Here is a 14,139-nt window from a genome sequence, read left to right as displayed (position 1 = left end):
CCTAGCAGAAATAGATAAAGCTTAATAAAGAGTATTAAGCAACATTTAATGGCAACATATAAAGAGCTGTGAGAGAGAAAGAGAGATGCTGCTATAATCCATCCGTGCAGAAATGAAGGCAGCGGCTCCCTGAAAACAGGACAGAACCTGCTCTGACTGTACACACTGTGCCGAGCTTGAACCCTCTTCTCTCTGTCTCTCGTCCTGTCTATCTGTCTCTCGTTGGCTCTAATTAATGGTGGCCCCCCTCCCAGTAGGCATCCAGCATTTCCATAGCAACGATGCTCTGCAGTCGATACTAGCCTCTCGTCTCCGTGGTAACTGAGTCGGGATGCAAGAGGCTCTGTCTCTGTGATTTTGGGCTGCAGTGTGCGGGAGACGGGCTGCACGTGCACAAACATACAACCAAACACGCATCCACGAACCAGCTAAAACGCTCCACTTTAACAGACACAAACCCACGTGTAAAGTGCCCAAAGTGGAAGTGCCATTATATTCGTCAAATTACCTTATATGGGTATATGCACATGGCAATCGTAAAGTATAGTATACATCAAAGTCCATTCTGTCAATAAAATGTTGAAGTGGAAAAAAGGTGAAGGTTCAAAACTGTAATCTAAACAAAAATTTATTAATTAATAATGAACATTATTAAAAAGAATTCGATAACACTTTAAATATAATTCATTATAAAGATATTTTTGATGCATTAATTATGCTTTGCATGGTCTCATGAATAACACCAACCCCAGTTATAACACATTCTAATAGTCATCTATATTTATTGCCACACCTTTAGAAAGTATACATTTAAAAATATAATTACAAACAAACAACTTCAGATGTAACAAGGAATCTGCTAATATTACAATGCATTTTAACTTTGGTTACAATTCTTTATGAAAAGATATAAATGCTTTATAATGTACATTGATATATGAGATTTTACTCTCATATTCATTATAGGAAACATGATTATTAGAAAGCAAATCCAAACCAGTCTAGATATATATAATATGTGTGAGTTATTTCCTATCACACATAAAGAAAATGTAACAATGAACAGAAAACATATGAGCTGACATGCCAAGTAATTCCTCTGAACCAGGTGCTGAAGGGATCACACAAGGAAAAATAAGAGAAAAGAAACTAGGGATTTTGTCCTTTCATGAGTGGAGATAAATCCTGAATGACGGATTAAAGGAGTAATGCCCTGAAAAAATAACCTAAGTAGGAAAAGGAGAGACAGAGAAGATGGAGAAAGACAGAGAGAGGACAAGAGAGGGAATCAGAGTGGTGTGTGTGTGTGTGTGTGTGTTATCTAGAAATATAATGAGCACTTGAGCCAACTTATGGGCTAATCACCAATCAAAACACAAGGACCTGGCAATGACCATCAAACTAGCCTGGAAACAGAGAAAACGTGTGTGTGTGTGTGTGTGTGTGTGTGTGTGTGTGTGTGTGTGTGTGTGTGTGTGTGTGTGTGTGTGTGTGTGTGTGTGTGTGTGTGTGTGTGTGTGTGTGTGTGTGTGTGTGTGTGTGTGTGTGTGTGTGTAAAACTGTTCTTAATGCACGATCATAACATTTATTATTTCACTGCATCATTAGTATCATATAAACACTTAAATAAAAATTAGGTTGTACAAACTTTTAAATTGCACATAAGGGTGTTATAATATAAATATGATAAGATGTATTCAAACATACATTACATAACAACGATATATAATACAGTGCATATATTTTAACAAAATTAGTTCCTTTTTTAGATAATAATGAGCTATGGACATTGAAATAACTTTCCTGAGGTGAAAGTAACATTAAGTGACATTTTTTACAAGCTGTTTTACTGACGTCTGTCTGTGGTTGAAACATTGTGAGACCTAATTGAACACACAAACAAAATTCTCCGTTTTATTTTGCCTTCTTGTGTTTGTCCTTGAAGTCCTCAACCAAAAGCAGCATCTATAACCAGTCTCGTGCTAATTGTAGGACTGAAGTGAAATGTTATTAAAGTGCTGAAGTTAAAATGCCATGGTCAAATTCACCTTAAATGAGCTCAGAACTCAAAGCAGACTTTGTTCTCAGGTCTGGATTCTTCTTTTAACACGTACACTCACACTTTTAAATTTGCCCTCGGGTCTGAATAATGGCTGCATGTGATCTTGCCAGTTCCATCTCTTAACAAATGGAGTGCTGTTATTCATGGAGAGGATCTTAGCACTTGGTGCTGCTGATATAGTGATCAGCTGATTTTAAAATATGCCTAAATTAACTTCTGATTTAAATGTCTGTTTTTCCTATTGTGCATTCTATATCAACAACAGAGCATGTTTTTTTTTATTCCATACATATATAATGACCAATAAATATCTTTGTTATCTCAATTGTTCCTCTAGAAAAAAAATATATTAAAGGGGTGGTAAAACACGATTTCACTTTTCTAACTTTAGCTAGTGTGTAATGTTGCTGTCTGAGCATAAACAACATCTGCAAAGTTACAGCGCTCAAAGTTCAAATCAAAGGAAGATATTTGCTTTTAAAAAAATCAATTTCTAAGGACTGGACAGCAAACGACTGGTTTTGGACTACATGACATTCCATGGGATATTCCACGCTGCTGTTATTTTCATCCGGATTACAGGTCCACTTTGTTCAGCCTTCCTAGGGACGAGGGAGTTAGGGATCAATGGTTAAAATTTATTTTTAACTCGGTCCCTCATAATTATGATCCAAATCATGCTCTCTGTGCTGCACGTTACGGAGGAAAGCTTCCACAATCGTGGCGAGTTCAATGCAGGATTCGCACAATGAACTTGTCCTGAAAGACGGAGCATTTCCAACTTTAAAAACAGAAGCTTTTACGGGCCACAACCTGTAAGTATGATTTATTTTTCACGATGTGTTTTCCTGTAATAGTTTGTATTGTTAATTGTACGTTGTAGCAAGGAAGTAAACAAATGACAACGGTGTTTGGCTCTGCTAGTTTGTTAAATGGTCATTCATACTTAACGTTATCTGACAAACACCTAACGTTACAAACTTTTTTTTTATCTCAACAGCGAACTTGGAATTAGTGTAAATTATTCGTACAATTAAATAACAGCATATCTAAAAAGTAATGAGAGAACAACAAAAAACAAACCTTTCATAAACGTTGTTTAACAGCCATTCTTGAACAGGTTCTGCTCGATCATCTTCACTAACGTTTCCCCGGGTCCGATTGGTTTTATTGACGCCATTGTTTATGATACACCAAAGCGCAAACTACCGGCAAAGGTACGGGGTGTGAAGTTTTCCGTGAAATGAGCACTAGACGGTTAGCGAATCACAACACACTGGTCCAGCTAACCAATCTGAGCCCATTGCGTAGTTTTGAGGGACTGGCTTCACAGAACCCGGAAACCATCAGACCATTTTTACAAGGAGGGGAAGAGCAGTGTAGAATAAAGGTAAAATATATGAAAAATAATGCAATTTTTAAAAAACGAAGCATGAACAAATGTTACAGTGCACCCCACAAACACAATCAAGCCTTCGGAAAAATGCGTTTTACCACCCCTTAAAAAGCAGAACAAATGAACACTCCTGGTAAAATAGGCTTTGGCAACCTCACATGTGGCTCCTCAACAGCTGAGTCCCATTTTTGGATTTTTGGTCTTTCTAATTATGTATAGTTAGAATAGCAAAAGAGCAAAATAAATGGGTATATAGCAATACTTAAAAGGAGGAAAAAATGCTACATCATTTTGTTATTAACCTTAATAGTCGTGTTTCCAATCAAACTTCTACAATATTTTGGTGTAGAATCACTTGGTACAGAAGAACCTCTATATATAAACTATATACAAAGGAAAAAGAAAATGCAATCTAGACTATATTATATACAGGTTCACGTGCAACAATGAAACCAGGTTTGTGTTGAGGAATTCAGGAGAAATACAGAAATCAAACACTGAAGACTAAAGAGCAAAACTTAATGGGTAACTTCTTATTCAGCCATGCCAGAAATTTCACATATTGTTGGGCCCATACAGGTTAATATTAATAATGCTTATTTTTATTTCTTATTGTGTACAATAATTTTGGTACTTATTAATATGTTGGTAACATTATGGTAACAATTATTTTGGGTCACCACTAAAAGCCAACAATATAATCTGGCTCCTGAAGCAAATCCAGTTGAGTACGACTGATTATTGATATTAAATGTCAACTGTGCTCATTGTCTCGAATTGTGCTTAGATTTGTTGATATATCGAAGTGTGCAATCAAAATAGATTTCATTATGAATTCAATCATTTCTCATCACATTCTTACAAAAGATCTGAAAAGGCCAAATTATCCAAGCTGTCTTGAATTTTACAGCTCTGTACTCTTAGTATGCATGCCAACAAACTTTTTCTTTTCATTTAAGGAGAATTATCTGAGCTCATATACTTAAATGTAACAATTTGAAAGAATTCCTAAGCCATTAGCCATGAAAGAGCAATCTCTGAGCAAACATATTTTTCTCTGGGAGTCTGAAGATCAAGACACACAAACCATGAGTATTGCATCGCATCTCGCTTCTCTGATCAATAACTGGAAGCATAAACATAACACTTTAATTGCAGATACATGTTTACGTCTGTGTGTGTGTGTGTGTGTGTGTGTGTGTGTGTGTGTGTGTGTGTGTGTGTGTGTGTGTGTGTGTGTGTGTGTGTGTGTGTGTGTGTGTGTGTGTGTGTGTGTGTGTGTGTGTGTGTGTGTGTGTGACATACTGTCAGCCATCTGCGTTCAGGATGAGAGGTGAATGTATGAGGGGAGAAACACAGCTTGTCTAATCAGCCTCAGGCACACAAACACAACACACACACAGACACACACACACACACAGACACACACACACACACACACACACACACACACACACACACACACACACACACACACACACACACACACACACACACACACAGACAGACACACACAGACAGACACACACACACAGACACACACCTACTGTCCATATGTCTCTCTTTTCCACTACACTAAATAGCTTTCCTTTTCTTTACTCGGCCTCTAATAATGCTTCCATTTTGTATTTTCTCCATCTGCTCTCTTCCCTTTTCTTTTTTCAATCTGTGTAAAATATCCTCCTTAATTTGTACCTCTTCATTGAAATGCATCAGTAAGGGGCCATTCACACAGAACACGTTTTTGTGGTAAAAGGAAGCAGGTCAGTGAAGCGAGAGAAAAAAAAGCGCAAGGTCTAGACAAGTTTTTTTAGACAACTTATTTCAACTTGAGTGCCGCATTTTTAAAATGCGAGACAAACATCTGTCTAGCATGTTTACATTTGAAAACAATGGAAAAGTACAGCACTGGAATGAAAAAAACATGTTCTGTGTGAAACGGCCCTAAGACAGCTCTAAAGGGAGCGATATAATACTTTTTAAGTTTAGTGCAATATATAGACAGCCTAAAAAAGTGGTTCACAACTGGTGGATCATAACTCAAAAAAGGGTTGCATATCTGTTATAATGAAGGTAAAAAAAAATACTGAATGCATGAAAATGAAATGCAACTAACTATATAGTTGTGCATAATAAGGGTAACAATATATCTTAAAAAAAATTGTTGTTGAAATCAAATAAAAAAAAATCTATTTTAGTGCAAATTCAACAAATAAGACAAATGCCAATATGGACAGGTTGGTAGCATTCCTTATTTTTTTGAAAACTATGAACAAAACAATGAAAGGTAAAAGAAAATACAACGCAAAACATCCAGTTCAACTTCACATCACATGGAACAATGTGTGTCGAGGACAATGCGTTTTTGGGCAGTGAATTATTGGATCCCAAGAACATCCATCTACTATCCATCTATCTACTAACTGTATCTATCTCCATAATGTCTCCAGGATCAATCTGCCTTCAAGGTTTTCTTGCACTACAGCAGGGGCAGGAAGAGTTTAATGTGGGCTGGTTGCTGTGAGGAAGTTTCTGGATTTTTCTCAAGACTTACTGCTTTCAGATGAAGAAATTCATTTCAAGCTGTATGTATATAGCGTCCTACAAAACTATTCACATTTGCTGCCAGGGTGTTGGTGTCAGATGATGAAATTTTAATCTGTATGTGACAGCAGTTCTCTGCCAGTCAGGTCAGTGTTTATGTAAAGCCTGCAGGCAGTCAGCAGAGTTCCTAAATCTTTAATAAGACAAAATACACAGGTCCCGGAATCATCTCTCCAAATCCCCAGATGCAACTCTCTCTTACACACACAGGCACTCGTATGCATTCACACATGAAAACACACACACAACAAATCACGAACAAGGGTGGCCTGAGGGACACAGGGGTGGTAACATAATTATTCTGTCTCCGAACTATTCTTTTTGTGTTTTTGTGAGAAAGAATTAACTACAACAAGTGCTGGCAATGCATTAAATAATTAAAAATGTTTATAAAAGTTGTATAACTTGACTTAATTCTATAATAAATGACTTTTGCTGTCCGTTTTGTCAAGTCAGACATTTTTAAAGACATTTAAAACCACAAAAAAGGGTCCAAATGTAGAGGAAGTTATAATATGATCCCTAAAATGGTGATCATTTAAAGAACTGGCACACTTTCAAATGTTGTGTGTGAATTAGAACTGAATTGGCCACAAACCACAGGAAGATCAATTGGAATTTGAATCGGAATGACAGAAAGAGGAGTTTACTGAATTGCCATTCAAAGAATTTTAACACGTAATGCATTATGGGAAGTGTTCTTCCACCCTGGTCCAAATCATTTATTAATTATGATTAATTCTATCCATCTATCTATCCATCTATCCATCCATCCAACCAATGTAAGGCTCATAAATTGCCAAATTTCAAAGCTTTTTATACTTTTTGTAAACTTTCAATAAGGCGTTGTCAAGTCATCATTCAAAATGTGTTGTGACAAACAATGTTATGGGAGTTATTTTGAATTTCAATAGATTTAATTCTACTACCTTGAATTAAAATTGCAAATCTACATCCTATTTGCAGAAATCAAATTCAATTCAAATTACAGAATCAAGTTGGCATTTAAAATACATTCTCAATTCAAATCTGAAGAGTGTGAAACCCTGTTCCTGAACACACAAACACTCAAAAAACAACTCTTAGATAACATACACGGTTTCCCCGCACCCTCAAACTACACCTCACACTCCATGCGTCTCATTCCTAACACTTTATCCCACACACAGAGACTATCACATCCCAAATTTCATTTTGCAATGTCTGATTGATAGGAGCACAAATCTGACTGCCTGAGTCTAAGAAATCATGCCTGCAGTATTACATAACTCTGGATCTAGTTAGCACACTGCTGTGTATGTATGATACTAACAAGGGAGCTATCAAGACTTTGATGAGCTGACAGATAAATGAGCTCACCCACATGGACAGAAGCATAGAAATTTAATCTCTCTTTCTTTCCCTGTATTTTTCTATTCAATACACAATATTTAACTGCATGCTTTTAAAAACACTCTTTCACGCATTAATTTGATTTTTAAAATCACACTTTCATCTACCACAATGACTTTGAATTATCTTTGTCAATTAAAATAAATTGTATTCATTTTGGGACTTTTTTCTGCAAATATTGTACTTTTCTTTCTTTTAATATTGGCATATGCAATTAACTGCAATTATCGGCATATCACGTAATTCTTTTGATTACAAATTATAATCAACTGACTGCAAGAACACAGTCCTTTAAAGTGAAGAAATCTGATAAGACGCTCATCCTCTCGATCCTGGCTTTCTACTCTTTCTCTCGTTTCCTTTTTCCGAGTGAGCGTAAGAGCCGGAGGCCAAAGAAAGGAGAGGGAAAATGAGCAGACAGAAAATGAGAGTTGATGTGCAATTTAACCATCCAATCCGCAGCCTCCCTCCTCAGCTGCTTCCATCTCTCTCTCTCTCTCTCTCTCTCTCTCTCTCTCTCTCTCTCTCTCTCTCTCTCTCTCTCTCTCTCTCTCTGTTGAAGTATTACGTAACTGGGACCTAGGCATTGTAATTAAGAAGCTTTAGGTATTAGCTAAGACCAAAGGCAAGAACAAAAGAACAGTAAGAGAATGAGTGTGTGTGGGCATCTTTCTCCACTTCCACATATAAAGGTTGAGCCCTTAGTGAGGAGGTTTTTTGACCCGTCAGATGTGTCTGAGACTTTCTTCAAGATAGCACTGAACTTCTGGACTATTCCTGACCCCTGAGTGTGTCTCATGCAAATCACAGGAAAAACTAATGGTGTGTATCTGATACATTAAAGTTACTAGTTTGCGTGTGCATCCTTTCATAGAGAGCGATATATTTACTTAATTGGAAAGCTACTGTATTCTATTGTATTCTACAGTGTGCATCAGTGCCCGCCCACTTTTCAGCAGCGCTGGTTCTGGAAGAATTTTTTCCTTTCATTTCTCCCATAAGGATTTCAAAAAAGTCTTAGTTAAAGAGTTATAAACCATGAACAAAGTCAACCAGCAAAGGTGAATCAAAACATTACAAACTTTGATTTGAAGCAAAAAAGTATTTAAAAATTGGACAAAAACTACAATCCCATGACAGCATGATCGAATTAAATAAATATTTGAACATATATTTTATTTTAATATATAAGTATTTTGAGAGTGTAGGGAAACCGCCTTGATTACGTCATGTGCATTTCTTCATGAGAGTGGGCGGGGCTAAGTAGATCGTTTGGCACGCTTTGCTAGTTTCGACTCACTGATTGGTGGAATTTTCTGTACAGCATCAGGGGTAATGTAGTTTTCACCATGTAAGTTTTGTCACCATGTCATGTAATGTAAGTTTTTTCTTCTGGAATCCCACTGCTGCACTTCAATCATTTCAATCCAGAGCCCAGATTATTTTCCCGAGTACTATGCTTGTGGATGGATAAAATTGAATGTCTTTTTTTGACATTATGAAAGGATGACTCATAATAACAGTAAATTGTACTTAATAAATATAAATAATCCTTTTAATTAAAATAAATAAAAAAATTGCCAAAACAAAGTACAAGACTAGATTCCAGTCAACTTTACACACTCCTTTAGTTCACACAAGCAAACTCCGGTGGTCCTGTAAAGTCTGTCTGGTGTAAAAATACAAGATTCTATGGTGTGGGTTAGTCTATAGTAAATATAATTAGCTTTATATAAAAACAAATACATCTAAACAAATGAGTCCTCGTTCAGATAGCTAGATAGGCAAGTCAACATGCGAGAAAGACGGACTGAAGTGTTTGTACTCCGTAAGGGTCAGCAGACTGAATCTACACAATCAGACAAATATTTCACTTCTTCACCACAGGTGAGTGTGACACTCACCGAAGCAATCTATGTGTGTCTGTGTGCGCGTGTTTGAGGAGGGAGCCCTGTATGTGCGGACAGCGTTTCTATGGAAACGGGTGTAGGTGATTCATGGAGCGTGTCAGGCTGAAAAATAAATTTCACACCTACGTATGTGTGAGCGAGAGACAGAGACGATGATGTTCTCATGTTTTCAAGTGTTTAAGAGTGTTTTAATGTGTCAGATTGTTAAGAATGTGTGTGTGTGTGTGTGTGTGTGTGTGTGTGTGTGTGTGTGTGTGTGTGTGTGTGTGTGTGTGTGTGTGTGTGTGTGTGTGTGTGTGTGTGTGTGTGTGTGTGTGTGTGTGTGTGTGTCTTGAGGACAGTATTGACTTCTAAATGGTTCTTCAAAGTTGTAAAAGATTATTGGAGTACATTTTACAAGAAAATACAACTTAAATCTTTCTACTTCCAAATCTCACGTTTGATTCAATGTGTAACTTCTTTTTACTTTTGTAATTTCTGAGTGAAATTTTTTTAAATGCATTTTTTTTCAGTGCAGTATATATTTAAAAATGATTATCTGTTATATACATAATTTCCTTTACACAAGAGTAGATGTTAAAACTTCATGCTGATTTGTACTCGGCTTTCGCCAAGATAAGCACCAACTAAGACGTAGCTTTACAGTAACCTATGCTTCTCCATCCATTTACGCTTCTTTCCAAATGCTGTCTGGTGTTAATAGCTGCAGTGTATTTGCGCGTCAGCACACACAACAGCTGCAACCACAGTGCGGTCCCCTCATGACAACCGTCTGGATTGAGCGGAGTAGGGGACATCTCTAGGGTCTTCAAGTGGGCACCTTCCGTCCTCAGCGTTTCGTCGACTAGCCCACGACACCTCGAGAGGGCTCGACAGTGACTCCCAGAGTCACCCCCCTCCGTCCCCCACTCAACTGACCTCTACATCCCTCCTGCTGCTGAGACCTAACCACAATCTCTCACAACCTCTCCACAACCCGACCATACGCACCAACCCGTTTGACTGAGGCTGTCGAGCCCCACTGTGGATGTTAAAGCGGTCAGTGGCAACGGTTCCGTATGGCATACTACCGCAAAACACAATATCTGTCCAAACACCAATCCTCATTCACGCAAAATACACAGGAACGTAATAACTGTAATTACTATGCAAACTAAACAAATAAACCAACAGACTCATCAAAATTTTCAAGAATTTTTCGAAACCGTAGCATGGCGGCCTGTACACAGCCAGCCAGACTCTTTCCGTCTCAACCACAGCCAGTTGCTGCTCCTCTCAATTACAATTTAAAATATAAATGATATAAAATATAAAATCTTAATATTTAAAATATAATATTATATATATACACACATACAATAGTAACAGTACAATAGTAGTATAAAATTTCTTTTTTTTAATTAAAAATATACATTTTTAAAATGTATAATACATTTATTATATACAATTAAAATACAATACAATTCCTACATTATATAGAATTTTGTGTGACATTTATTACATACATTATGTCTTTCTGCTGTAAAACCAGATCTAACTCAAACTACTTCCTTTCCCTTTCTCATTTTTTTTTTACTTTTATTATGAGCACAAATCATAAGTAGTGATATCAGACTTGATATTTTTCACCTGTCAGATGATTTAATATACTTGAAACTTTAATCAATGACTAATATTGGCCAGACAATAACACAATTGCGAGACTCAGCAACAATTTGTTTGAAAACATGATAGAATCTGTTTAACTTATTTCCCTTCCAACATCTGGACTCCTCTATCCTCTCTGAGTTAATACCTAAAGCTACAAATTACCACAAAGACCACTAGAATAGAGGAAGAGAGGACATTGTTCCATCATAACTGGCAACATAAAACAGCTTAACTGGCTTTGCTAAGGAGAAAACAGAGCACAGTACAATTCTTTTCTCTTGCTCAAAAGATTCCTCTTTCTTTCTTGAGGCTAGATGGGTGTAAAAAACATCATGAGACTGTATATTTAAAAATGTTGTGGTCATCATGTAAATCATGCCTCTGGAATGTGAAAGACATTATCACACACACACACACACACACACACACACACACACACACACACACACACACACACACACACACACACGCACACGCACACGCGCACGCACGCGCGCACACACACACACACACACGTTGTTTTCATGTTTTATGGGAACTTTCAATGTACAATATACAAACTGTATATTCTATCCCCAAACCCTAAACCTAATCATCGCAGAAAACCTTCTGAATTTTACATTTTCAAAAATCATCACTTAGTATGATTTATAACCTGTCGCTAAAAATGTCCCCACAAGGACAAGGATTTCAGATATTGCCATTTTTGTGGGGACATTTTGTCCTGATAATGTAGGGTTTACCAGGCCACACACAGACACACACACGACCACTCACACACGACCACACACACACACACACACACACACCAGACTGCCAGCCTAATCTGTGCTACTCTGACATACTGATGAATAAACTATGAAGGGAGGAAACTGAACTGACTGTTACACTATTAACATGAGAGAAAGAGATTAAATATAAATGGCACAGTGATTTCTGCTGTGATGAAAGGCTAGATTGTACGGAAATATTTCCAATGAGTTTTAAGAGTCAAAACATCTATTAGTAGACCTTTAACACGCAAAAAAACACAGGGTTGTTCTTATGCTGCGTGGCACTCACTGAGACATCTGATGAATAATTATTGTAGTAGTGCATTGTGGGATTGAGTGAAAGCCACTCAGCCCCTGTGAGTTTAATAACACAAGGTTTGAATCACTCATTTAAGGATAAAAGGGAAAAACACTTTACATCTGTGGCCCTTTATGTCACTGAACATGAGTCAGCATGTCATCTGTATTGTGATTTTCCTTTCCTCTAATCTCCATTAAGGGATGTGACAGACGTGGAAGTTCTTCAAATTTCAAAGAGTCGAATTAATCTCTACCCCAGAGGTAAAAATTGATTCATACGGCATACGTGAAATGCTTCTCCTGAGCAGAGCTGCCAAATTTAGACTGTTTTGAATCATCATTCCTGATTTAAAGATGTAAAGTGTTTTCCCTGCATGAGTTTCTTTCTTGTGTTGAACACAAAAGAAGATATTTTAAAGAATGTTGGTAACGAGACAGTTGGCTACCGAAGTCAATGGCTACCCTCAACTGTTTGATTATCAACATTCTTTAAAATATCTTTTTTTGTGTTTAACACAAGAAAGAAACTCATACAGGTTTGGAACAACTTGAGAGCGAGTAGGTGATGGCAGAATTGTCATTTCTGGGTGAACTATCCCTTTAATTCAAACTGACCCAAATCTGTTCCCTGCAAATAGTCCAACTGGCACTTTTTACTTACAGTAAATATGGTGTTTTCTTTACTAAATGTAAACACATTTGAGAGTTACAGTTTCAATAATGCCTGTCTCCTCCTTACACTGCCTCTGGAATCAGGCGTTGCGAGAAGAAACCGACAAGCATATTGAAGTAAAGAAACTGAAGTTATTCATAAATATTCTCTTAGATCTCTAAGGAAGTCAAATAACAAGGTTTCAAAGGGGAAGAATAAGAGGATAGTTCTGTCTAGTCCCAACCAGAACATCAGTAAGGGATGTTAAACATAAGCAAACTTGTACTGGTGTAATTTTGGGAAAGGACCACATTTTTGGCAGAACAATTCATTCTGTTTTTGTGCCACTAGCAATGAAGAAATTACATTCTTCACCTTTATCCATTTAGAACTCAAAAGTCTCCGGAATTCAGACAGCTGAAGCCCCTCAAAGTCAAAATGTTACACTGTCGTTCCTCACCTCTAAGAGAACCTGGTGCAGCAGTCGGGCCGCCTTCTCTGAGACCTTCCACGGGTCGGTCTCCTCCACCAGCATGGCGTCCAGAGTTCCCTTCTCCAAAACCACATCGAACACACCGTCAGAGAAGGCCAGTCGACGGGCGTCCATGCACAACCAGCTGAGCTGAGCGCAGTCCTTGTGTCTCTCCGCCATGCTCTCCACACAAACACTGGAGTAATCCACATTAGTGATGGAGGTGTAGCCGGCCTGGTACATATCATAGCTCAGAGCACTGTTACCACAACCTGAGAGACAGAGAGAAAGAGTCAGGCAAGTGAAAACAGTTTGAGAGTTATTTTACTGTATATTTATGTTATGTCTTTATAAAAAAAGTTTGATGAACAGGAGACATCAGAGGTCACATATATACTATGAATTTCACTGCATATAAAGACCTTTATAGGCCTTTTGTCAGCTTATTCAATGTGCATGTCTGTTTAGTTTTTGATTTCAGAACCAAACTTTAAAGATTTCAAACTCTCTTGTCTTGTATATGGTTCACTGATGATACCAGTGTTATACACTACCATTCAAAAGTTACTGTTTTGTTAAAGGCCTATTATACAAAATTCACTTTTACATGGTGATTGAACATAAATGTGTGTCAGCAGTGTGCACTTTTTTCTCTTTCCAACATAGTTTCTTCACACATTATGGTCCAGAGAATGTCTAAAAGCAGTTTTATAGATAAAATATGTTAGCTATGTTGCTAATATTGTCAAAATTAGCTAAAATCAAAATATTTCTAAACATGTTGCTTGCTGCATTACAATGGATACCGCAATGTTTCCCATATCAATTCTGGGAGTGACGACTTTGAACAGACATGGAGTGATAATACAGCTAGTCGCTTTCGCAAATAAATGTAGTCACTCTCAACTTAATGCATTTTTTCGCAAGT

General features: G+C 37.3%; 1 protein-coding gene across 4 annotated transcripts in view; it reads right to left on the bottom strand.

Moving 5' to 3' along the window:
- Window positions 1-14,139, bottom strand: part of ece2a (endothelin converting enzyme 2a) — a 102,354-nt gene that overhangs the window by 57,545 nt on the left and 30,670 nt on the right. For all 4 annotated transcript variants that reach the window (XM_077221850.1, XM_077221851.1, XM_077221849.1 and 1 more), the window contains exon 3: window positions 13,200-13,483. In XM_077221850.1, the coding sequence (XP_077077965.1) occupies window positions 13,200-13,483 (284 nt within the window). The remainder of the gene's footprint in view (window positions 1-13,199; window positions 13,484-14,139) is intronic.

The sequence above is a fragment of the Siphateles boraxobius genome, unplaced genomic scaffold, assembly GCF_051911475.1.
Source record: "Siphateles boraxobius isolate OS27281-9 unplaced genomic scaffold, OSU_SipBor_1 86, whole genome shotgun sequence".
NCBI lineage: Eukaryota > Metazoa > Chordata > Actinopteri > Cypriniformes > Leuciscidae > Siphateles > Siphateles boraxobius.
Note: the sequence above shows the minus strand (reverse complement) of the source record. Positions and strands in the feature narration are given on the sequence as shown.